Source organism: Aythya ferina (assembly GCF_964211825.1).
Source record: "Aythya ferina genome assembly, chromosome: 1".
Lineage (NCBI taxonomy): Eukaryota > Metazoa > Chordata > Aves > Anseriformes > Anatidae > Aythya > Aythya ferina.
This window is the reverse complement of record NC_140296.1, coordinates 199610987-199633917: the sequence shown is the minus strand read 5'-3', so window position 1 is coordinate 199633917 and position 22931 is coordinate 199610987. Positions and strand designations below refer to the sequence as shown.

Genomic DNA, 22931 nt, shown 5'->3' with positions numbered 1-22931 from the left:
AATGCCCCTCCATCAGATGTTAGGCATAGAGGTGTCTGCATTTTACAAAAGGAGATCTGGTACATTATATTCCTTGCTACGGACAAGAGTTATCGGAAGAAACTGGTAGATTACACTTATATTCTGCATCTTCATTAACAGACTTCAGTATGTTCTCAAGAAGCCTTTTCAGAAGAGGCTTTTGGAAAGAACACGTTATGTGGCATGCTCTTCTGTCCATGTAGAGAGATGTAACCCCTGGGTGCAGCTGCTCCAATTGCAGCTTCTAGGGCCTACTGTCACAGAAGTGCCTAAATTTGCCTAACGAATTTAGAAATGGGGAAACGGAATCCAGGAATCCTTATCTGAAGTTGATCACAGCAGAACTAACTCCTCCTTCACCTTTTTAACAAAAGAATGCTTTAGGTTTCATTAGAGGACAATGAGCCATGCATTTCAGCTACTTACAGACATGTGTTATCTGGACTGGGATCTGCAAAGCTGTCATTGGGCTTGAAGCGTTGCCAGCATTCTCCTCTAAACGAGCCACCCGAATCTGCACGTGCTGAACCCCCGAAGTGGAGTTAGTGTTTGGTAATCCACCTCCAGATCTGTTTTCAGAAAGCTGTTGTCCTGGATTTTGGTTCTCATGCAGTTGCTTAAGGCCCTTTATAAGTACTGAGAGAAAGAACACTGATGCTAAAGTACGTTGAAGAAGGACATTTGAAATTGTGCATGTGAGATTTAACCAAGATGAGAAAAACAGCAAAATCTTCCTGAATTTGGAACCTAAACAATTCAGAGATTTTTCAACTACACATTTAGCACATATATACAAGACCTTTACAGTTAACCACCGGAGTGAACCTGGCTTTCTCAAGGAACCTAGACATTTTAAAATGCTTGGAAAATACAGAAAAGCTCCTAACCTTTTGGACCTCTTCAAGAACAAGCATAATATCCTCCCAAGTTGTAATTAAATGCCGTACCACTGGCTGTGTAATGCCACTATCACAAATAAAACCTCCAATTTTACAAAAGATGGAATTTGATTTGAGAGACTGACAGACTTGTCAGTGGAAAAGGGGACCGAGAAACAGAATTCATCTCAGCAGCTACACTGCAATTCTTCATCTGCACACACAGTGGCCCACTGCTCCAACAAAAGCACCCACCTACCTTCCCTACTATTACTTTGGTCCCACTGAGGGAGCAGTTGAAATATACAAGGTAACAAAAATTGAGTCCTGTTTTTCTAGCATTCAGTATAAGGGAACTGCTACACACCTCATTTCTGTGTCTCTGACTTTTTTCCCCTCTCTCCGACACAGAGAAAAGGAGGACTGAATGAAAGTTCATGTCAACTGAAATATCCTGTGTCAGGCACTGGTTTCTCTAACCACGAATGAAAGCTATGAGTTACACATACTAAAGGGAGCTTAATAATCTCAATTCTTCCCCTCTTACTCACCATACAGCTAGTAACAGATCTGCGTTCTGTTACAATTAACATAAAATAAAAACTGTGTGAGGTGGTTGAACATTTTGAAGGTAACAGATCTAACCTGAAGCGATACTGCCAGACTCTCCCACCTGAAGAGGCCCCTGTGCTCCACTCCATACCAAAGATCATCACCATGAGATCTGCCAGCTGAGCTGCTTAGATATGTGCTCCCACTTCAGCCAAAGTGAGGGCGGTTGGCAAAATCTACTGTTTAGTTGTACAAATCAGCTTGGCTTGTTTCAATCGAAACATATAAGGGACTGGATGTTGGTGCAACTTAGCCAGCAGATATAAGGGGCCAGTAACTTCCAGTATAGGAGCAACGTGCTCTTGGGCCATCAATGCTTAAGCAGACAACAAAATGCAGCCCTATTCCTCTGACATTTGTGAAAGGAGCTTTCAGAAGATGTGTGCAACTAGTACATTACCAGGGAATGAAACATCTTTGTGGTTTGCAATCTGCCTTTTAATGGTCCACCATTTACTCCGAAGCCACTGCGGTGAGCGGACACTACTCCATCCTTCAGCTAGTAAATCCCAATTGATGTCATTTTCATCAGAAACTTCAAGTTCCGCTATCCTGACAAGACAGAGAACAGATTTACCTGTTAGAAACTACCCTCCAGACTGGAAGGGCTGTTGCACATCTCTGGTCTTGTCAGATGTAACAGAGGCCAAATGACATGCTAGTGAATGGTCCGCCTGAGCTCAGCAACTGACAGGCTCCCAAGGCTCCACGCTGCCAGAGGTCAAGCAGAATCATCAACAACAGACGATGGACTAGATCTCTCAGGTGATCCAGTCCATCCCCTTGCCATGCAAGGTTATTCTCCTTATTACACGTACATTAGGGCTCTGATCAGATTATTGTTAAGCATTCCAAACAATGGCGCTTGCATCTTTTTTCTTTGGAAAACCATTCCCCAAACACATCTCCAAGGCAGGAAATGTTTCCTGAGATTCACATTGAGCTTTCAATTAATTAATTTCATGTTATAATTACTTCTGTTTTCTCCTAAGTAACACTCATCCATCCTTAAAATGAATTTTTGCCTCCTCTCAGATGCTTCTTAGCCAAAATAGATGAAGTTAGCTACAATATTAAACAGTTCCTCATAAATTAAACCCATCAGGCTCTCCAGGTAAGGGACAGTCTTCACAGTTCTGGCAGATGTTATGCATACACTGGGTTCTACCAGAATTTGTCTGAATACTATAAATCTCTCTGAACTGCCTCCAGCTCATCTGTACCTGGAGCACATGAAAGAGAGGAGAACAGGGAGAGGGGAAAGGATTTTTGTGAAAATTTAAGAAAAATTCTCTTCATAAACCAAGTAATAGTACCAAATACTCTCACTAGTTAAAAAAAAAAAAAAAAAAGAAATAAAAGGATAAAAAAGCTACCAAAACCAACTCTGAAGGATGAGTTAAGGATATCTGAATTAAGACTAAACAGATACCATTTGTACAGAAATATTAAGAATTATATCCGGCACATACTAAAATGCAGAATCAGGGTACTCATTATGAACTCAAACAGCTTCAGGAAGTTAGTGAATAGTGCTCTGTAAGTAATGCTTAGATTCCCTATATGTCTTGGATTTTTATTCCCACCCCATCAACCCATAAAAATCCCCTGGCTATAAAGCCTGAGTTAAAGCCATTTGAAATGGGAGGAGGACTGGAGAGAGCAAAAGATTTCCAAAGTTACTGAGCTTTTCACTACCAGGGTGCTAATTCAAATCTAACCATCTGAAGTGCTAATCAGCACTGATCCCATCAGTGTTTGGCGGCCTACATGAAATTCACTTGCAGTCTCGGCTTAGTTCTTTGTAGACAAGATGTCCACATCACAGAAACCACCACCACACTTGCCCTTTGTTGGTCATCTCAGCAGAGAGGCCAAGGACTGAACGGGCAGGGAGACTGAACTACCCTCCAGTTAAGGGTTAAAGCGCATCGGTGGGGCAATGTGTGGGAAGCTTGCACGGTCGCTGCCTGTGCTGTACCTGTTCTGTGGAATAAAGAAGACTGCAGTCTCCAGGGTTTTCAATCTGACACCTTTCCCGAGCACTAAAATTCACTAAAAAAACAAAAAACAAAAAATACGTTCAATAATAAATCTCTGGGAACTGTAAATGCAGCAGTGACTTCTGGAGGGTTCTAGTTTTTAGAGTTTAAGAAACCAGCAAAAGGGACCCCAACGGAATCCTGCTAGCATCACTTATTCTGAACCTTCAAAAGCAACTAAAACAACAAACCTCAAGATCAGATTTATTTCATCTTCCTTGGTCCACTCAGTTCCCCCGCTTTGTTTCCAGTTGAGATAGTTGAGCCATTTAGAGCGGCACTGCTTTTCAGAGCGCGTTCCGACCCGTTCTGCTACGGCAGCCCAAGATACACCTTGCGTGACAATGTCACCTGGTACCGTGCTGGTTAGCTCATGAACTACTTCTGCTAGCCTCTTTTCTTCTTCCTCTGTCCACTTTCCTGAAAGAGAGACAAGCCCTCCAAGTTAGCCAGCAGCAGATACTGTCTGTTCTGTAACACGTCAACTGATATTTATCGTTATTGCCTAATCCAGACAAGTATTAACACTCATACTTTCTTACTTTCTTTCATACTGACAATTTATAATATATCCATTCTTGCTTAATAGGTGCATAATTCCAGTTTTCCATTCTGCTGTCAAGTTTTAGTCTCTTCTCCTCTTGCGTATGAACAAAACACCCCGCAGAACTGATCAAAGTATTCACCAAAGCAAACTGGTGCAAGCTACCTGAGTTACATGAGTTGAAGTAAATTAATCACGTAACAGCTTAATTTACGAATTAACTACCTTAACTACTAACTTACTTAACTACCTAAAGTCTGAATAAGTTTTCCTTGCATTTGAATATATACACTGCACATAATATTTTACTCCTTAAGTGCAGCCATCTCTTCTCTGCATGTCTGTGAACACTCAACACAAGGGGAAATACTTCTTAATCCACCTCTGTAAAATATGCTCCAGTGGCATAAACATCTGATGGATAATGGGCTACAAAACTGATTTTTAAGAGAAACAGCAGACATCTCTACTAAGTGCATTCTAAAAGTGTCACCAGATTTCACATTATAAAGTCACCCAGTCCAGAGTTACACATCTCTGAAGGCATCACTGACAAAGGCAACAGGGTTTTAATTAGACACTTTAATTAGACATTTAAGGTGTTTACCTTACCTGTGTTGCAAGTATCCTTCATCAGTCTACACCGATCTTTCACAGACGAAGCACTTCTCCCCAGTGCAGCTCCTATCGTGGCCCAATCATTACCGTGCTTTATTCTCAGCCTGAATAGAAACACGCTCATTAACACCATATCCAGTTATGAGATTACAACATTATTCTCTACAAAAACAGGATAAATGTGCAGATCACAGGCTTAAAGAGAGAACGGGGAAGTACTTTGATATTGCAGCATTGTTTTCTTAATGTATTTTTCTGCCATCACTGCAAATTTTTCTGTGTGTTTCTAGAAGCCTTCTTCTAGAATGGTGGAGCTAAGCCTCAGGACACTTGCTTATAAAACATTTAGCATCTGTCTTACAGGTGTGTTGTGAAGCTTAATTACTGTGTTAAACACAATATGAACGTTTAGATAGACATACAAAATCCATTCCACTCAATTTCCTCAAGGAGTTTCAGGTGGTACAGAGACCGCTTGAGAAATCTAAGTAATGGCTGATGAAAACCCAGGCATCCTAAAATTTAAATGAGGCAAAACACTGCAAAATCACGTCCATAATTTTAACGTTTCCTCCCCCACACAATACAGGGATGCTTAACATGCTGAGTCACAACTACTTATGGCACAACTGGAGCCACAAGAATCTTGTGAATGACACAAACCAGCTAAATTGATCCAAACAAATCCACCAACACAATGTAATAAAATTACATTTTATTACTCTGCCCTCCTTCAGTCCAAAAGGGTTTCTTCAATCTGGTCAAACCAGTAAAGCTGCAAAAGCAGGTAACATCTGCAGCTCCTACCCCTTGACCTAATAGGCAAAAATCAAAGAGCCTTATTGACAATTTCTGCCTCTCCACCATATTTTATTGGTCAAGAGTAGTATTGTAGTATTTCCCCTATAATTTTCTTTAGAAATAACCATTCATCAGGTTTCCTAAGAAATGGGAAAGGCTGTTTATCACAACCACAACTGAGCTCGACCAGGCTTGTAAAAATCTGCAATGCTGTTTTCAACGGAAGGCTTATTTTAGAACTTAGTTGCATGTTGCGTAACTCTTGAATAGACACTAGAAAATATGCAAAATAATCAAAACATAGATTTCATTTCTCCTCAGATTAATTTACTGACCACACTTTTCTGATAGAGTTGGAGCACTCAAATTCACTTGCAACTTTTCAGTTATTTCACATAACAAATCCCAGTAAAACTATTCAAGCTACTAAATATAAAAAAGATAGCATGAACTTTTTATTAAAAAGACTTACTCTTTAAGCTTTTCAATTTCCTGAGGTGTATACCTAGGTGACAGGTAAATAAAAATACATTATTTTTAATAAAAATCACATAGAATAGATATTTTTGTTTCACTAACCACATATTAAAATTTTAATTACCTCAAGAGATTAAGGAATTTCAATGCTAAGGAACAATTTCAATGCTAAGGATGCTTGGAAAGAACGTGAAGAACAAATGCCATTTTTCATGCTACTGCATTTCTAAGATTCCTCATTTGCCACTAAAAATCACCATTCTTACTGAACTAATTTCTAAAAACAATTAAAATTTCATGTATTAGTCTCTCAAATAAACAGCTATTTTTTTCCTTCCTCAGTTTACAGCCACCATAAGGCAGAATTCCGTTAAAAAAATCACCATTGAGATGATGTTTTCATTTTCAACCACGTTTAAAAGCTAAAACCTAATGCCCTCTAGCAGCACTTCCAGATCACACCATACCCACTGCTTTACAGATAGGGGAAACTAAGGGCATAGGGATTAGGAGCAATTAGCTCAAGGTCACAGTTCTAGAAGGAAACTATACCTCAGCAGATCCATGCTTGTGTCAAAGTCTTCTAATTGCATCAGAATCCCCTCTGCAGCCTGCCTTTTAAGTTGTGGATACCATCAACTTAACTATTATCAAGGTTGATCAAGCAGAATTCAGCAGAGGTCACATAGGAAGAGCTGGGTCTGTTTGGCTAGTATCTTCTGGCTCGTGTATAACATGTCAAACATTAAACACATGGCCCTACTCATACCAATAAAACCATGCAGCATTAGAGATTTTCATACTTTCCAACATGGTTTCTGTCATCATACATGCGAAGAACTCTTCTATAAACAGCAAAGAGAGGCCGATTCAGACCCCAAGCTATTGTCCTGTAGAAATCTTTTCTTTCATCTTTTGACATTTCAAATATAATTTCAGTGGCATCTTTTATTCCACGGGCCTAGAGGAAAGTATTTAAAAAAAACCTTAGATAAAGTCTCCTACAGATCAAGAAGCAGAACATTTATGAACTGAAGCTTAGCATGCTATTATGAAACTTTCTATGTATTCCAAATAAGACAATCCAGAATTGAAAGTATTTATGAAATAGCTACTTTAAAAACAAATCTTTGAACATTAGGTGTTTGTTTTTTTTTTAAACACTGAAGTTCAAGTAGACATGGGAGATTTTTCATCCACATACCATCTTTCCAGTGTTGTTTTATTATCAAAAGCTGAAGTGTCATTTATAACATTATAGAAAAGACAACTGGATGGAATTAGCCTGGATCATGTAAGTGGAAGTTGTTGAACGGTTTTGTATCCATTTATTACCTAATTTTGGATATTCTTCATCTGAAAGCAATTTTTCCAATTAAACTACTCTTCTTGTTCAGATGGAAACTTAAAGTAGATTTTTATACAAAAACACTGGAGTTAAGCATAAAAGCAAAGCTTTAGTTTGATTTCAGCTTAAACTACAATTCCAAAAGACAAGAAACAAGATAAATGGGGTAGTATGAATCAAGTATGAATCAAATGATTCAGCAGTAACTCAAGGAAGTCATCTAGATAGCTTAACAACGCTCACCTAGATTTAGAAAATAATACTTGAATGATTTTGTGGGAGAAACTGTAATACAGGTGTGGGCAGACAACAGATTTCTACAACTAGTCCTGAGGGATTTGTATACCAATGATGACTCATTTCAGGGCTTTTTTGGATCCCCAAATGAAGGATGGTGAACCTGTAATATCCAGGCTATATATTCTCAGCTACAAGCACTCAGCTCAAATATTCTCAGCTGTAAGCCTACCACAAATATGACTTATTGGCAATTATCACTGTCAGCATTATAACTGCATGCCTACTTCTACACTGAACTCTGACACCGATATATTAATGGCAAGAAAGCAGATACATGCATCCGATCAGTGTACTAAAAGCAAATACAAATATGGCATTGAAGGAATCTGGAAGTTGTATTCAACACTTTGTAAAGAAAATGAGCTTTACAAGGTTACATTTGGTAGTCTTTGTTCCTGTGTACTATTATCTTATGTATTTCAAACAAGTAATGACCATTTCTATGTACTGATCAGAAGTGTGTATAACACATTCCGGGAAGTGCTGAAGAAAGTTGATTTCTAGCAGGAGCAGCATTACTACACCAACTGGCAGATAACATACTCTAACACATACCTTTAAATAACGTTCAATGTTACTCATCAAAATGTCGATTTCTTCTTTTGACCACATTCCCTGCTTCCACTTATGGCCTTAAAACAGAAATGAAACTGAAGTGAAAGTCAGCAAAACAATGTATCAGAAAAAACATGCTTCAGTATTGCAATTAAGGAAGAAAATGAAATATTAAGTTTAGCTACTTAACATCAGTTTAATTTTAGTTAGTTTATTTCAGAACAGCTAAAGCATCCTCAGTAATTGTCAACTGCCAAAAAATGTTTAAATAAAGCATGTCAGACCCCTTCTCAAAACCATAAATTTTTAAAACACAGAGCACAGACTCCTTTGTGTGCTGTCAAGTCATGTTTTCAGGCTCTCTCTTCAACCACAACTTGAAAATTTCTCTTTAAACTGACAGCTGAAATTTCCATGCACTCGAATGATTCCAGAAGCTGGGACCTGATATGTGACTCACAGTACTACTCAAGAAATTAGCAGCATTGTGGGGTTCTCTTATATGCCTTACTGCTTCCCAAGATGTGTGCAGTGCTACCCACTGGAGTCCTGTCCATAGAGGTGTCTTCTCACAAGCTGCGTCCTCTCTTTTTTGCATTGGGAATAGCGTTCAGTGGTCACAGACGGAAGAAAGACTCAAGGTGTTTTATTTCCCAAAATAAAAGTGTAAAGTGAATAGAAACAAACCTTTTATTTCCTCTGTCTGTGCCCTTAGTAACTTCAATGCCAGCTAAACTTTAAAAGTAAAAACAATTGACATTATGCAAGGAAAAAAAAAGTCAAATTTGGGGTTTCTCAATAAAACATTAAAACACTCCTCCCTCAAATTTACATACAAATTTTTCTTTTTTTCCCCTCAAGCTTATAACATACTTAATAGCAACGATTGCTTATAATTAAGATTAGGCTGGTGACCCAGTTTAAGTACTGGTGAGTGCTGGCTACTTGCCCATCTCTGCTCAGAAAAATCAGTGTACTTCCTTCTCAGCCTGCTAATTACTGGAGATGAGATGCAGATCGCACCAGAGAGACTGTTTACTTAAATCCAATTATAATGAAAAGTACAGGCGTTATTACTAATTATGTTCTAACTGATCAGAGAAAACTCTTCCCTTGTGCCTGATGGTTTCAGTATCTTCTTCCACAGCTACAGAGGCAGAACAATAACCTATCGCTATAGCTGAGATTCACACCTCTATCAAAGCACCTGAACTGACCTCTACAGGGACACAGCTACCCTTTACATGAAATTCCAGCTATTTTAGGAAAGGAAGTCTATTTTGCACTTCACATGTTTGCATATTCAGAGCCAGGGTTATTATCCCCACAGTTCTTGAAGAAAAAAGCATTCTTATCAGGTGGAGATTGCTACAAAGTGAGAAGCTCAGGCAACACCTGTCAGACTCCGAGATACTCTAAAAGGAGATGCACAGTGGGATTCCTTCACAGCTTATTTCTGTGACAGAGCATGGAAACCCCACAAAAGGCTCAGCTAGTATGGTTTCACAGATGTTTTTCTGAGCATATTTTATTGGAAATGTCTTCCCAAAATTACTTCTCTTAATTGCAATCACTAGATTTAGTGCCCTCATTCATTCACAACTACAAATGCCGCTTGATATGCCTGTGAAAACAGCTACAAAAGGAACAAATGCAGAAACTTTCTAACATGAGTAACAGGACACTCATCACACATAAGGTCACCAACCCACATGCAGTCATTTCTCTGCCAAATCACCAGTACTTGCTCCTTCAGTCACAGGTGAAAATGCGCTGCTCTCAAAGTCCTTCACCACTAGCTACTGAAAAGATGGCACACTCTGCACTTCCTCTCACCCCAAAACGCAAAAAACGTGGCACACGGTTTCTACCAGGCTGCCTCTGTACTGTGATCTAAAAGGATATATCTTTGCTATCCTACCTCTCACACAATCCCTGCACAAAACACTAAAAAATTTAGAAGCTCTGTACATCTAATAAATACCAAGGATGTAGAAATCTGTTACAAGCAACTGCACATTTGGGACCAGTTAATGTAATGGACACAGACCGCACTGCTCAGCTCCCTTCCTCTGAATTTTCCATATACAACACCCAGATTCTGCATGCCTTGCCCACATTTTTTTTTCACTGGCTCAACAGCCCTCTGGAGTAGAAATCACGGGGTAAGAGATCATTTGATTCAGTGAGAGAAAACCATTTTTCCCCTCAAGTTTTCTAATAAAAAAAGATCTTGCTTTGGACTGACTGAAAGAGATGTTTTCCTGTGAAGCATTAAGGTTGGGACAAGAAAAACAGCAGAGAGACTGAGGAAACTGCAGAGACATGTCTTCATTTGACATTATAGAAATTGTTTCCCAGCCTTTAGAAAGGAGGCATGCCTCCTGGGGGAAAGAGGCAGGACCCAGAAAAAAAAAATCTCTAAAGTTCAGCAACTGTTAAATTACATGATCATTTTGAAAGGGAAATATGCCAGTGGGGTGGCAGTTTCAGCAGTAGGAACAGTTACTTCAGTAGGTCTTGGTCTGCATAATCCCCACTCCATTCCAGAAACTGTTTAATATGAGTCACAACTGAGCAGTCAGACCACTAAGCCCTACTCAGAGGAAGATGTGTTGACCTGAGCACAAACTCATTTTCTCACATTGTACCTCCCCTGTGATTGGAGCTTCCCAACTTTCAAACAGGCCGAAGTGCAAACGGAACAAACACACAGCTGTCTGCCCCACCTGCACTGGGACACTTTACCTACAGCAGTTCTCTATTATGGCCACTACTCAACTGTGGCCACTCTTCCACTCCAAGAGTATTTGGGGTTCCAGCTTTCTTCTTGCATACAAAGTCTAAGAGGGATGGTGAAAACTTAATGTATTAGATCTCTCTGCAGTTTTAGAATCAGTCTTCTCAAATATCTTTTCAGAAAAATGCCAGAGATTTATTTATGCAAACTGCAAAATGTTTCCTAAGAGGCACTTGGAACAGCTTACCTTCTTACAGTGTGGGAGAATCTTATTCTAGATATCCTACCTTTATTTGTTAGGGAATCCTTATCCTCTTTGGTTGTGAACCAGGCTTGACTAACAGCTGACACTTCTTCATTGCCCATTGGGGAGATTTCATCCAGCTGTTCATTCTGAAGAATCTTGAAAAGACAAGTATGGAATCACCCAGTCATATCTTCGGATCTTTCTATCACCTTCTTCCATCTAACACGGAAGCATAACTTAAAGGAAAGGAAACCGTCACACCTAGTTCATCTTGCTGACTACTCAAGAAGTGCCACTTTTAGATTTGCTATTAGAAGTACATTCATCTTTCTTAAAACACATGAGTAAGATATAGCATCTTAACACACAGATGCTGTGGGAATTAATTAAATAATTGTCTTCATCCTGTTTAAGTTCTAGTGACTAGGAGTCTCACTGGCTTTGGTGGAAAGAGGACTGCGACCAACATCTCCAATACAGAACTTTTAAACATGGTACACCCGCAATGAGAACAGAATGCAACTATGAGGACTGTGTGACAAGATAGAGCAGATTTAGGCCTGTTGTGAAGATTAATTTATAATAAAATAGCAGCAGAAATAATAGATAAACTTGTCCTACTTCTGTGCTGACTCCCACAGAGCAAATAATTAGCATTGGAGGGCTACACCTACCACTGTTTACTGTATCACTCCTTGGGCAGTTAGATTCAAATCATCACTTTTATAAATAAAACGATTAAACTGCATTTTTACGGAACATTTATAAACAAGATCTGTGCTCAAATACAGCAGTTTCATACTAAAAATAACCTTATTCATTTAATAAGCCTTTTCTGCTCTGTTTCTCTTTTCATTTCCATTTACATAACAATGTACATAAAAATTAGGTCAATTGTGAAGTTTTACTGTACCTGAATCTGAGTAACAGTCCCTTCATTAATCTCATCTTCAGCTACCTCAGTGGTAGCAGTCATGGTCACCTCAAAGCTCTGATCATTTTCTGAAACTTCAGAATGGATAAGTTAGCTATATACCTTACTCTTGTAACAATTTTTTTTTTATGAATGCTATAGTTTTTTTTTTTTTTTTTGTACAAATTTCCACCTTTGCTCTGAAAATTTTAAAGGAGCCTTATTTAGTATGATTTTGCTGGCATTGTAAAAGCATCAAGATGATTACAAATTATTCTTCTTCAAAAAATACATATATATAGTTTTGAAACCTTCAGTTCTACATCTGACTATAGCCAGGAGCTAATATGAAGCATGTAAATAAAAGATGTCTGATTTGGTGCAAACATCTGGTACTGTATCAGTGCTTTCTTTCTGGTGCTATCTTCAGGATTTTCCATTTGCTAAAAGACTTTCAAATCTTTTGGCTGCATTCTTTTCTCCTAGTTTTCCTACAACTTGGCAATACCTTTAATTTTAAGGGTTTTTGTAAAGTTCCACCAAATAAATAGACACTCGAGGTATCATAAATTGGTACTTTAACTCACTACATCTGGTTTTGTCTCTACTAGGGAAATTGTATTAACTATTGTACTACCTAATAGTCAGTACTCTTCTTAAGACTCAAATTCAGCATGCAGCCTACTCTTTGTATGTCTAGATTAAGATTACCATATATTTTGCAACAAACATGACTTTTCTCAATATTACAAAGCACAGAAATGTTAACTATACTGTCTGATACTGTTTTGCAAACTCTTAGAAGGAAAATTGCATTTACTTTGTTGTTCATTCACTTATCCTTGCACTTAATTCAATACACCTGTACCTGCAGTCCTCTAGCTTTAAGGCAGGGTTATTTTGCCAGTACTGCGTAGATACAAGTTGCTGCAAAAACATCCAAGACTGAGAGGTAAAGATGATATTAGTAACATTTGTAAATAAAACATACAAAACATTCTGGTTTGTATGCAAATAATTTTAATTCTTACTAATAGAAACACTTGCTTCAGGAGCACACAAACTTAAAACAACTTACTTGGAACTGCAACAACAGAAATGCACGGAGTGGAGTCATCAAGGCTTTGATCATCCTCTGATAAGCAAAGCCGCTTGTGGGGAGGCTCAGTGCTGTCTTCAGAGTCTACTTCATCAGTTTCTAATAACAAAACAAAGTATGTCACTTTCTGTTTACAAAGCGGAGCTCCTGAGAAAAACCTGGCAGACAAAGACCAAAACAGAAGTAGAAGCAAATGGGACAGGTTGGTTCAGAGCTTTAGTGCTGCCCAGGACCTTAGCATAAGTTATAGGCAGTAACAGGTCATATATGTTTTCTGTGTGGTTTTATTTGTGAATTCCATCCACAGCCCATTATCCCTCCTAAATTATCTCTCTGCTGCATAAAGAAAACCTTAAGTCTACAGAAATTTGGATATGTGCTCGGTTATAAGAACGCATCTGCACAGAAATAAAACAGAACAGCTATAACCTTGTCAGGCATACATACATACTTTTCGGATTTACACCTCCTGTAACACTTTATCCTTACTTAAACTGAAACAGAAAGCATCTTCAGCAGAGTAAACACAATCAAAACAGCTTGTATAATTTGGAGGTGGGTAAGAGTCAGATCAATAAAAAAATAAGACAAAAACCCTACGTAAAACAATTCCATACCATTTTGAGGGCAATGAAGTATAAGGTTTCCTTCAGTGTCCTGAGTCAGAGTCACGGAGTTCACGGTGTCTATCGTCACTGTGTCAGACTCTTCTTTAACTGTGCTCATACTCAACCCTGAAAAAGCAATACACAGATTAGCTTTCTTCAGACTGCCACTTAGTCCATAATGCTGCCTTCTTTTCCTCAAATAACCTATTTAAACTCAACAGACAATGCCAAATCTCTATCTGTTCTTTCCCATGAACAATTCCAGAGTTAGAGATTTACCTGCCATTGCTTTTTCTGCACACTTATACATCACAAAGAGTAATAGCAGGTAGTTTCAAAACTGCCTGTCTAGTTAAAAATATGTAATACTAACTCCCCTATTCAGAAACATTTACAATCTTTTATTATATAATAAATATTTACAAATAAAATAGATAGAAAGCTATGACATTGCTTTTTCAGCATTTCGAAATTCTCCACAACTCATATTATTTGTCTCTCTCGTATTTGTTACATTTCTCATTGAATAATTTTACTATTATGTAACCTTCTACAGCCAGTCAGGAGCGAGGAATATTTCTGGAGTCATACTATTCATAGCTGGGCTATTTATAGACTGCTAAGCTGCAAAGTTTTCTTCTCCTTCCACACGTATAAATAACTTGTGAATACTGGTGGTTCTGCTTTACCAGTGAAACAACAGAAGCAACAGAAAAGCTGGGTGTATCACCATTATAAAAAAAAATTACTCAGCTACTAAGTTGCCTAGGGTAAGCAATACAGACTGAAGCAAGCAAACCGGGGCAATACTAAGTGCTTCTGATAATCTCATTTCCACCTTAAAAATACCACGCAGAAACCCACAGCCTGTAAGAATTTCCAGGTAAACTAGTAGTGCTACTGATTTTGAAAAAAATAAATAAAAAGTTCTAATCCCTCATATACAAAGAAATGTATTTTTTTCCCCTGGAGAAGCTAAATGAAATGCTTCTGCAGGGAAAATGCTTAACATCTAAAATATCTAGAAGTTTTGCAATGATTTCATCAGTTTGGAGCACCTTGGTTTGGTGACTGCCTTTGGCAGAGCTTTATAGAAAGTAACTATCACCTATTTCTCTTTGAAGTCCTTTCAATTCTTTTCATGGGTTTTCTCACATTTTACCACCAACAAAAATAATTACATTTAACTTCAACGCCACAGACAAATGTTATCAAGAATTTTAACCTCCATTAACTACAGCTCTTACAAATTGTAATTGTTTTACAGAGATTCCATGATATCACTATATTCATACATATGTAGAATTTACAACATGGATTTTAAGTCAACCATGTGATGTTACTGATACTGCTTCAGCAGAAAAGCTTGATGACAATTTGGCACATCTTTAAGCTTGTGCAGGGACTGATTCTAGACTGAAGTGCTATTACCCTTCTGAACAAGTGAAAAATTTCAGGTATCGTTGATGCCTGAAGTCAGAAGGTTCTCAGATTTACTTTCGTGCACCATCAGCAGCAGCTCCTTGCCAAATGCAGGTGTAGGAAGCAATAACCTACCTGGCATTCATCTGCTTCTACGTTTTAAAGCCCTACCTTCACTAGAAGTGATGCTTGCTGCACGGCCATGACACTGATTTATAAGAACCAAACGAGGTATCCTTCACTCTAAAAGGTGAAGAAAGAAATCCTAAGTTGTGTTGCTGGTTAAGTAGACCGTAACTTTTCAACCCATTTCTGAGTTGTCCATCGATCCGCTGAATAGTGAAAAAATTAGACAATTTTGGAGGGCAAAAAGAAATCAATTCTCTTTTTCATGTTCATATATATTTTCTGGGTAACTTTTACTCTGGAGAATGCTGTAGTAAAAATTCCCAGCAAAGTTACTTCAAATGCTACAGATTACTCCTTAATTATGTATGTGAACAGATAACACTAACAGGCTTTTTTTCCTATAGTAAGTTGAAGGAATCTATTTTTCTTCTCACCACTACAAAGACTTTGATTTTTTTTAACCACATTAGTCTGCTATCTTTATGTCAATCACGCACTTCAGCTAAAGTTATTTTCACACATCTAGAAGCAGAGGAAACTACAGCACCACCCGCAGCAAAAGATTCAGAAGAGCACTCCTTCCTTTTAATTAACACTGCAAGTTGAATACCTATCAGAGCTGCGCTGTTCTTTCTTCAGTTACTCAGGACTTTTATAACCTTCTGCCAACCTCTCAAGAATAGTTTATCCCAACAGTAGGCGCAAGCTCTCTAAAAATGACTCGCGTTGTGTCAGATAGTTGAGATTTAGCACAACTCAAGTTATCTGGCTAAAGGTAATAACCATAACCAAGCTGTGATGAACCAGGGAGAGCCAAATCCTTCACTAGAATGAAAGAATTCCCATTAACTTCAATGGATCAAGCAGAATCACAACTGAAAACTGACTGTGAAGAACGTGAAGAATAAAATCAAAGCCAAATGGGTATTTTGGATGTTATTTTTTATTAGTTAAACTGCACAACTACAAAAATTGGTTCTTTCAGGCTGCATTTCCACCAGGACACGATCACTAACCTATGAAGATATGAATTGGTGACTGAAAGGTGAGGACAAAAACGTCGTGGGTCACTGCAGTGATTCCTCCTGTGTGAATACAAAATAGTCTGCAGATCTCCAGACCTTACAAAAATCACAACTTTACAATAGAATGAGCACATATGCTGGAGTTTCATCACATGTAACGTACAGTGGGACCACTCAAAGCGTACGGGGAATGCAGTGGAGAAAGCACGCTTGCTGCTGCAGGCACCAACACCCTCTGATGCAGGTTTCCTTGATGCTGGTTGCAGGGACACTGTACTCACCCCATGTCCTAATGTTTCACCAGATGACAGCCAAAGTCATGCTAAACATTACCCTAACACCACACAGATCTTTTAGGATGTGCCATACCACTTCCGTTTAGCAGAATTTAGAACTTTTCATAACTTCACTTAGCGAATACATGCTTTTGAAAATGCAGTGCTTTCTATTAAAACTAAAAAGCTCACTTGCATTTTAAACTCACGACCCAAGTATTTTTTAATGCTACATTCCAACACGCTCCTTACAGATAAAAATCTGCCACCAATTTTATGTTCTGAAGGAGGGTGTTAGCTTGCAGGGAAGGGAACAGTCTTGGACGCACACACACTCACTGTGTGGATGCATATTATGAAACACAGCGAAGACAATAATCACCAATTTCTAAGCTAACAGCTCAGAAATAGATGCAAATTTAATAAGCACTTTTTGAATTTTTAGATTTTTGTGTGTTTACCAAAACCAAAAATTCTTAAGAGCTCATGGTAATTTTAAATGGGTTTCAACACACAACCAATGAGATGCAAAAAATATTTTGCCTACAAGAACCATTTAATATAGAATTCCATTATAAATTTTCCACTCTAGCCATAAAATACAGCTGTTATTTGTTTGGGAAAACACAGAGCAAATTTAGGCAGAAAATAGCAAAGCTGATTTTATTCTGAATTACAAAAAGAGGAATGTTTTAATACAAAACTCCTATAATTCTTAATCATCTTCATCAGACAGATGGGCTGAATTGTTCCGTGGGCTGTAAAAATTAAGCATGTCTAAGAAATCATATTTCTCCCTTACAGACAGAATTCTGTCACTGTGCCTAGTTATCAGCTCAATCTTATGTCTAGGCTGTGGACTGAGAAATTTTAAAAGATTTACAACGATGTAATTGTACTAAAGGTTGTGTTCTTAACACTGGGCAAAAGGAGTATTTCACTAAACTTGTTGTGAAGCAAAAAACGAAGTCTGCTAAGGGACTACTGAGGTTTTAACAGGAATGCTCACATTGGATGCACTGGGATTTCAATGCATTCATTCACGAGTAATGCAACTGAAGAAGTCATTCCTGGTTTAACAAAACCTGGATGTTTAGTGTATCCAATATCACGGCTTTTCTGATGTCAACACTCCTACACACAGTTGTGAGTTTTTTCTATTTGACTAGTGCCAATGCTCTGATGCAGTATTTGATGAAAAAAATCCCTTTTTTCCCCACACCAAAGTGGTTACACTCAAATCTACAAAGGCATCACAGAGGAACTGACTTCAACAGCTGCAGCAGCACAGGCAAGAAGGGGACCGAAATGGGCAGATATCAAACAGGAGCCAAAGACCTGAGTTCAACATGCACAGATTTATTAAATTGTATCAGCAAGAGATTGCAGTCCTATAAAAACAATCACATTCTACTTATCTGTGGTATTTAGAGAAGCAGACCATCACCAGAAGAAATATATGGTAGACAATGGGACAAGCTGTTCTCATTTACATTGACGCACAGTTGGCAGAACTCCAGGAGATCCAGCCTATCCATTGATATTTACATAAAAAGCACTGAGTACGCTCTAAATGTCACATACATACACACAGCAAAGTTACGGCTGTTGAAAAAAAAAAAAAAAAACATTTTTTTTTTCCCCTCTTCTCAGTAATAGAAAATGGCTCAGGCACAAGTACATTAACATGGATAAGAATCTTTGTAAGACTGATATGTACTCAAATTTATTTTTTCTTTCATGTTAATCCAGTTTCATGCGTAGCATTAAGCAGTAACATCTTCACCTTTGTAAGCAGGCAGAAAATTAGCATCCAAAATATGATTGTTATCCTAACTGTAGAAGGCATAAGACATAAACAAAACCACAACTCTCTTGCTTTTCTGATGGACAGATGAGCACAGAATTAACTCTTGTAAATAATAGAGTATTCAAAACTGTAAGGTACAGCATAGAAACATGGGAAGTGTTTGGGAGGTCACTGTCTCTTCTACATTCACGTTTTACAATTTTGAACATTTAAGACAAAAATAAGCATTTTTAGAGGTTTTACATTTAAGAAGCTTTTATTAATGTTCAGTCTTCCGGATAAGTCAATGTCATATAGAAAAAAATATTAAGTGCCCAGAAAGCAAGCATTAAGTTGTTGCCTTTTCTGCACTGATGGAAACCTGTCTGTAAAGACTGTATCTTCTGCTCTCGTAAAGGGATTTTAACCATGCTGTCAAGAAAACAACTTAAATATCCTGCCAGAGCAGTGCTGGCAAACGGAAAGGATTTTCATGATTACCTCAACACAATTCAGAATGGCCAGGTGTGTCTGAACAATGTTAATTCTTTGTGAATGGGGGCGTACAAACACGATCTGTGAGCCAAGGAGTAGAAGTACGATACGCTTCACCATGCCCAAGTGCACAACCAAGAATAAAGAAACCTCAAAAAGGGCAAAAAAAAGAAGAAAAAGCAAAAGCTTCTCCCAGGACAGCTCCTTCGCTGTGGTAAAACGGAGTATAATTGCAATGTAGTGAAGGTTGGCACTGCTCTTAGATGAAACCCCTTGTCTCAGGGATTACACACTGCAGAACCCAGTGAAAAACAGAGCCCCGAGGAACCTCAAATCACAACCCTGACTGAATAAATAATAATAATGCAACAAAACAGATGGAAGCCAAAACTTTTGGATACCACAGTCCCAGAGTGGGGAAATCAAGGGATCTAAGCGCATTCACACAGGTAGCCTTTTATTACAGACATCCAAGTAAGGGAGGAAAAGAGTTTAAAACGAAAACAGTAAGAACAAAAATATCAACACCACACAAAAACGGGTCGCCTTCCCCAAGCGAGCCGCTTTTGGGTAGCTTTTCCATCTTTCCCCCAATTTCGCACCTCCCCACCCCTCAAATCCCTTCCAGAGAAGGGAAGTGAGGAGAGAACAAGGAGAACGAGGGGGCTGGGAAATGGAAAAGGGGAGAAAAATGGTCGGGGAAGGAACGACCCCGGGGCGGCGCCTCAGCGCCCCGCTGCCCCCCGGCCGCCAGCGCCGCCATTTGGTCGCGGGGCGCCGCCGCCATTTTGCCGCCCTCACAGCGAGCGGCGGTGCGGGCCGAGCCCGCCGCCAGCCCGGCCCGGCCCTAACCCAGCCCGGCCCGGTTGCTGCTGAGGAAGGGAGCGGCCATGAGCGCCTCCATCTCCCGGTCCCCTCAGCTCGGCTCGGTTGGGCTCGGTTCAGCCCAGCCCGGCCCCGCCCGGCCGCTGCCGGCCCTGTCAGCCCGCAGGCCCCCGCGCACTTACTTCCTGTTTTGGGTCCGGGCACTTGAGAAACCAGGATGGAGGCTCCGAAGTACCAGGATGGAGGCGCCGAGCGGCGGCGAGGGAGGAGGAGGAGGAGGGAGGCGGAGGAGGAGGAGGCAGCGGTGGGGCGAGGCGCAGGCAGCCCGCCGGAAGGGCCCCGCCGCCCGCCCTGCGCCGCTTGCGTCAGAGCCGGGCGCCACAAAGCGCACGGTGCGCGGCCGCCCGAGGGGGCAGCGCCAAAAAGCGCACGGAGCCTTTCCTAGCCCCGGGCCCGGCTCCTGTCATAGAATCACAGCATCGTTAGGGTTGGAAAAGCCCTCCAAAATCATCTGGTCCGACCGATGTCACCCACCAAACCATGTCCCCAAGCACCACGTCCAACCTCTCCTTGAACACCCCCAGGGACGGTGACTCCACCACCTCCCTGGGCAACCTGTCCCAGTGCCTGACTGCTCTTTCTGACAGAAATGGCTCCTCATTGCCAACCTGAACCTCCCCTGGCGCAACTTGAGGCCATTCCTTCTGATCCTATCACTAATTACTTGTGAGAAGAGGCCGACCTCCAGCTCCCCACGTCTTCCTTTCAGGTAGTTGCAGAGATCAGTGAGGTCTCCCCTGAGCCTCCTCCAGACCAAACACCCCCAGCTCCCTCAGCTGCTCCTCACAGGACTTGTGCTCCAGGCCCTTCACCAGCTTTGTAGCCCTGCTCTGGACACGTTCCAGGGGCTCGATGTCCTTCTGGTACTGAGGGGCCCAAAACAAATTCATGGGGTGACACAGGGGGGCCTGCCCAGGTTGGCAGTGCATGCTGACAGGAGGAGGCTTCTTGCCCTTCCTCCCTGTCAGAAGCCCCTCTTTCCATTCAAATTTCCTTTGTGGCTCTATCATTTCCCTCCTGCTTAAGTAACTGATAAATCACGTAGTAACAAAACAAACAAACAAACAAACTAACTAAAAAAACACAATCAAACAAAACCATGCAACACCAAACCAAACCAAACAAAAACCAAACCCCCACCTCACTAAACAAACAAACAACAACAACAACAAAAACACAAAATGCTCAAGCCCTAAAATTGGAAATAAACAGGCATCTGGCAGTGTGTGGCTTGTGGTACTTGCCACCTCATGGGCCAGGTGATGCAGGTGGCCTGGTCTTGGTCAAAAAGGCACCTTCTGGCTCTTCTCAGAGCCCAACCTGGTAAACCAAAATGTGATGGATATATCCCAGCATTAAAGGTGTGAAAGGTGTCCCCCAGCTTCATTTGTCCATGAAATCAGCTCATTGCATTTCTACCACAAAATTATTTTTTGGTTGCTTTGTCTTATAAAGTGGACCTTCAGTGGTGACCTCCCCAAAACCTTCTCAGAAGCTTTGAAAAGTGCTCTTGTTACTGACAAACAGCTCTTCTGCACACCTATAGGCTGTAGTGATCCCAAAGTGGTTTGTCTTTTTTTTTTTTTTTAAAATCATAAAATCCATTTTATTTTTCTAATAATACTTTTATAGGAGTTCGAGCAATAGTTTTCAATGCCAGAATAAGTATTGTATAAATATTTCAGTGAAAATGGGCTGGAGATTTTGGTTGCTCAAGAAGAGGCATGGTTTCACCTGTGGTGAGGAAACTTGTCAGTGCAATGCTGGGGGGACCAAATTGCTGAGGAGGTATCATTGGGAAATCCCACCCAGATTTAGCCAAGGTGGGAGCCTTTGAAAATCACAGCTGACATGCTGTTAGGAGACATGTAGGCAGGATTCAGTTTCCCTAAATGTCTGATGCCCTTTAATACCTGAAAATCCCCAAACCATGAAGATGCCCTCAGGGAACGAGTGAACATGACCCAGGGACCTGTGTGCTTCTGAACCAGCAACAGGAGGGAAGCCAGGCAGGAGAGAGACCCCATCTAGTCTAGGATATCTCAAAAGGGACTAGATGTCCATGGTTCAGCAACTGCGTCTTCTCCATAAAGTTTCAGGTCTTTCTTCTGTAGAAGGGAACAAAATAAAGCTTGTCTTTTTACTGTCTCTTATTCTACATTAAAACATAGCCATGAAGAAAAGCTGGGAATTTATATCTGTAAAACATAGGTTTGTATTTTGTACATGAAAACAGAGGGGTGAAGACTCAATTTTATTGGGAACACGAGACAGGTTAGGGAGGAGAAGAGACATTGCAGCTAATTTTAAGGATATGGTTTAGTGAGTGATACTGGTGGTAGGGGGGTGGTTGGACCAGATGATCTCAGAGCTCTTTTCCAACCTTAAGGATTCTATGATATTATGGTGGTGAAAGATGAAGAAGAAGTTCATGTCTGGGACAAGGAGAAGGTAGGTGGAATAAGGAGCTGAAAACAGGAGCTTTTTAGCACCTGATTTTTTCAAAGCACACTTAAATTAACTTTGGTGTCTATATACTTTGTTCTCCTGGACATCAAATCTTGGGGATCTCAAATTCCACATATAGGTGTTGACTTCCACGGAAAAAATATCTTAAATGCCCTGTGTCCCTAGGTACTCCTCAGCAAAAGCAGAGGTGGAATCTGCTTTTCTAGGGTTGCATAGAGCTGTTTGATTCACCAGCCTGTGAGATCCTGCAGATCCCTGATTATTATCTATCTATCTATCTATTTATTTATTTATTTATTGTTTCATACCTTATGATTTCTGCAAGAAATGAAGCAGGGACCCTACGGATGCTTTTTTTTTTTTTTTTTCCCTTGCTTGCTTTAAAAATATCAACATACCAGTTGGTTGACCTTTACCAAAATGGATAGTCATTTTAATAATCAAAAGGCTGTGTTCAGATTATACAGAAAGCAATGATGTTGACATTTCTTATATCTCAGTCTTCATCACATGAAGAGTTCTAGAAAGACCTCATGTGGTACAAAGCAGACACAGAGGACTTTTTCCATACCAGGTTTATTTTTCTCATATGTTATCCTCTGTATAAAATATAAAGTCTTTCTCCTTATTCTCTTTTTA

General features: G+C 39.9%; 1 protein-coding gene across 5 annotated transcripts in view; it reads right to left on the bottom strand.

The window, feature by feature from the left end:
• DMTF1 (cyclin D binding myb like transcription factor 1) overlaps positions 1 to 19977 on the bottom strand; it is a 28306-nt gene extending 8329 nt beyond the window's left edge. For 2 of the 5 annotated variants that reach the window (XR_014691250.1, XM_084513950.1), the window contains exons 1-12: positions 14083 to 14248; positions 13813 to 13929; positions 13175 to 13294; positions 12097 to 12191; positions 11224 to 11338; positions 8197 to 8273; positions 6797 to 6954; positions 5989 to 6021; positions 4710 to 4819; positions 3745 to 3973; positions 1912 to 2063; positions 448 to 657 (exon numbers count right to left, since the gene is read on the bottom strand). Coding sequence is in view for 4 of the 5 variants with exons in the window: in XM_084513950.1 (XP_084370076.1) it covers positions 448 to 657; positions 1912 to 2063; positions 3745 to 3973; positions 4710 to 4819; positions 5989 to 6021; positions 6797 to 6954; positions 8197 to 8273; positions 11224 to 11338; positions 12097 to 12191; positions 13175 to 13294; positions 13813 to 13929; positions 14083 to 14113 (1447 nt within the window). In the remaining variant the exon portion in view is untranslated. Of the gene's footprint in view, positions 1 to 447; positions 658 to 1911; positions 2064 to 3744; positions 3974 to 4709; positions 4820 to 5988; positions 6022 to 6796; positions 6955 to 8196; positions 8274 to 11223; positions 11339 to 12096; positions 12192 to 13174; positions 13354 to 13812; positions 13930 to 14082; positions 14249 to 19945 lie in introns of those variants that run through there. The other 3 variants (XM_084513953.1, XM_084513951.1, XM_084513952.1) reach the window with 3 other exon arrangements.
• Between the last annotated feature and the right edge of the window lie 2954 nt (positions 19978 to 22931).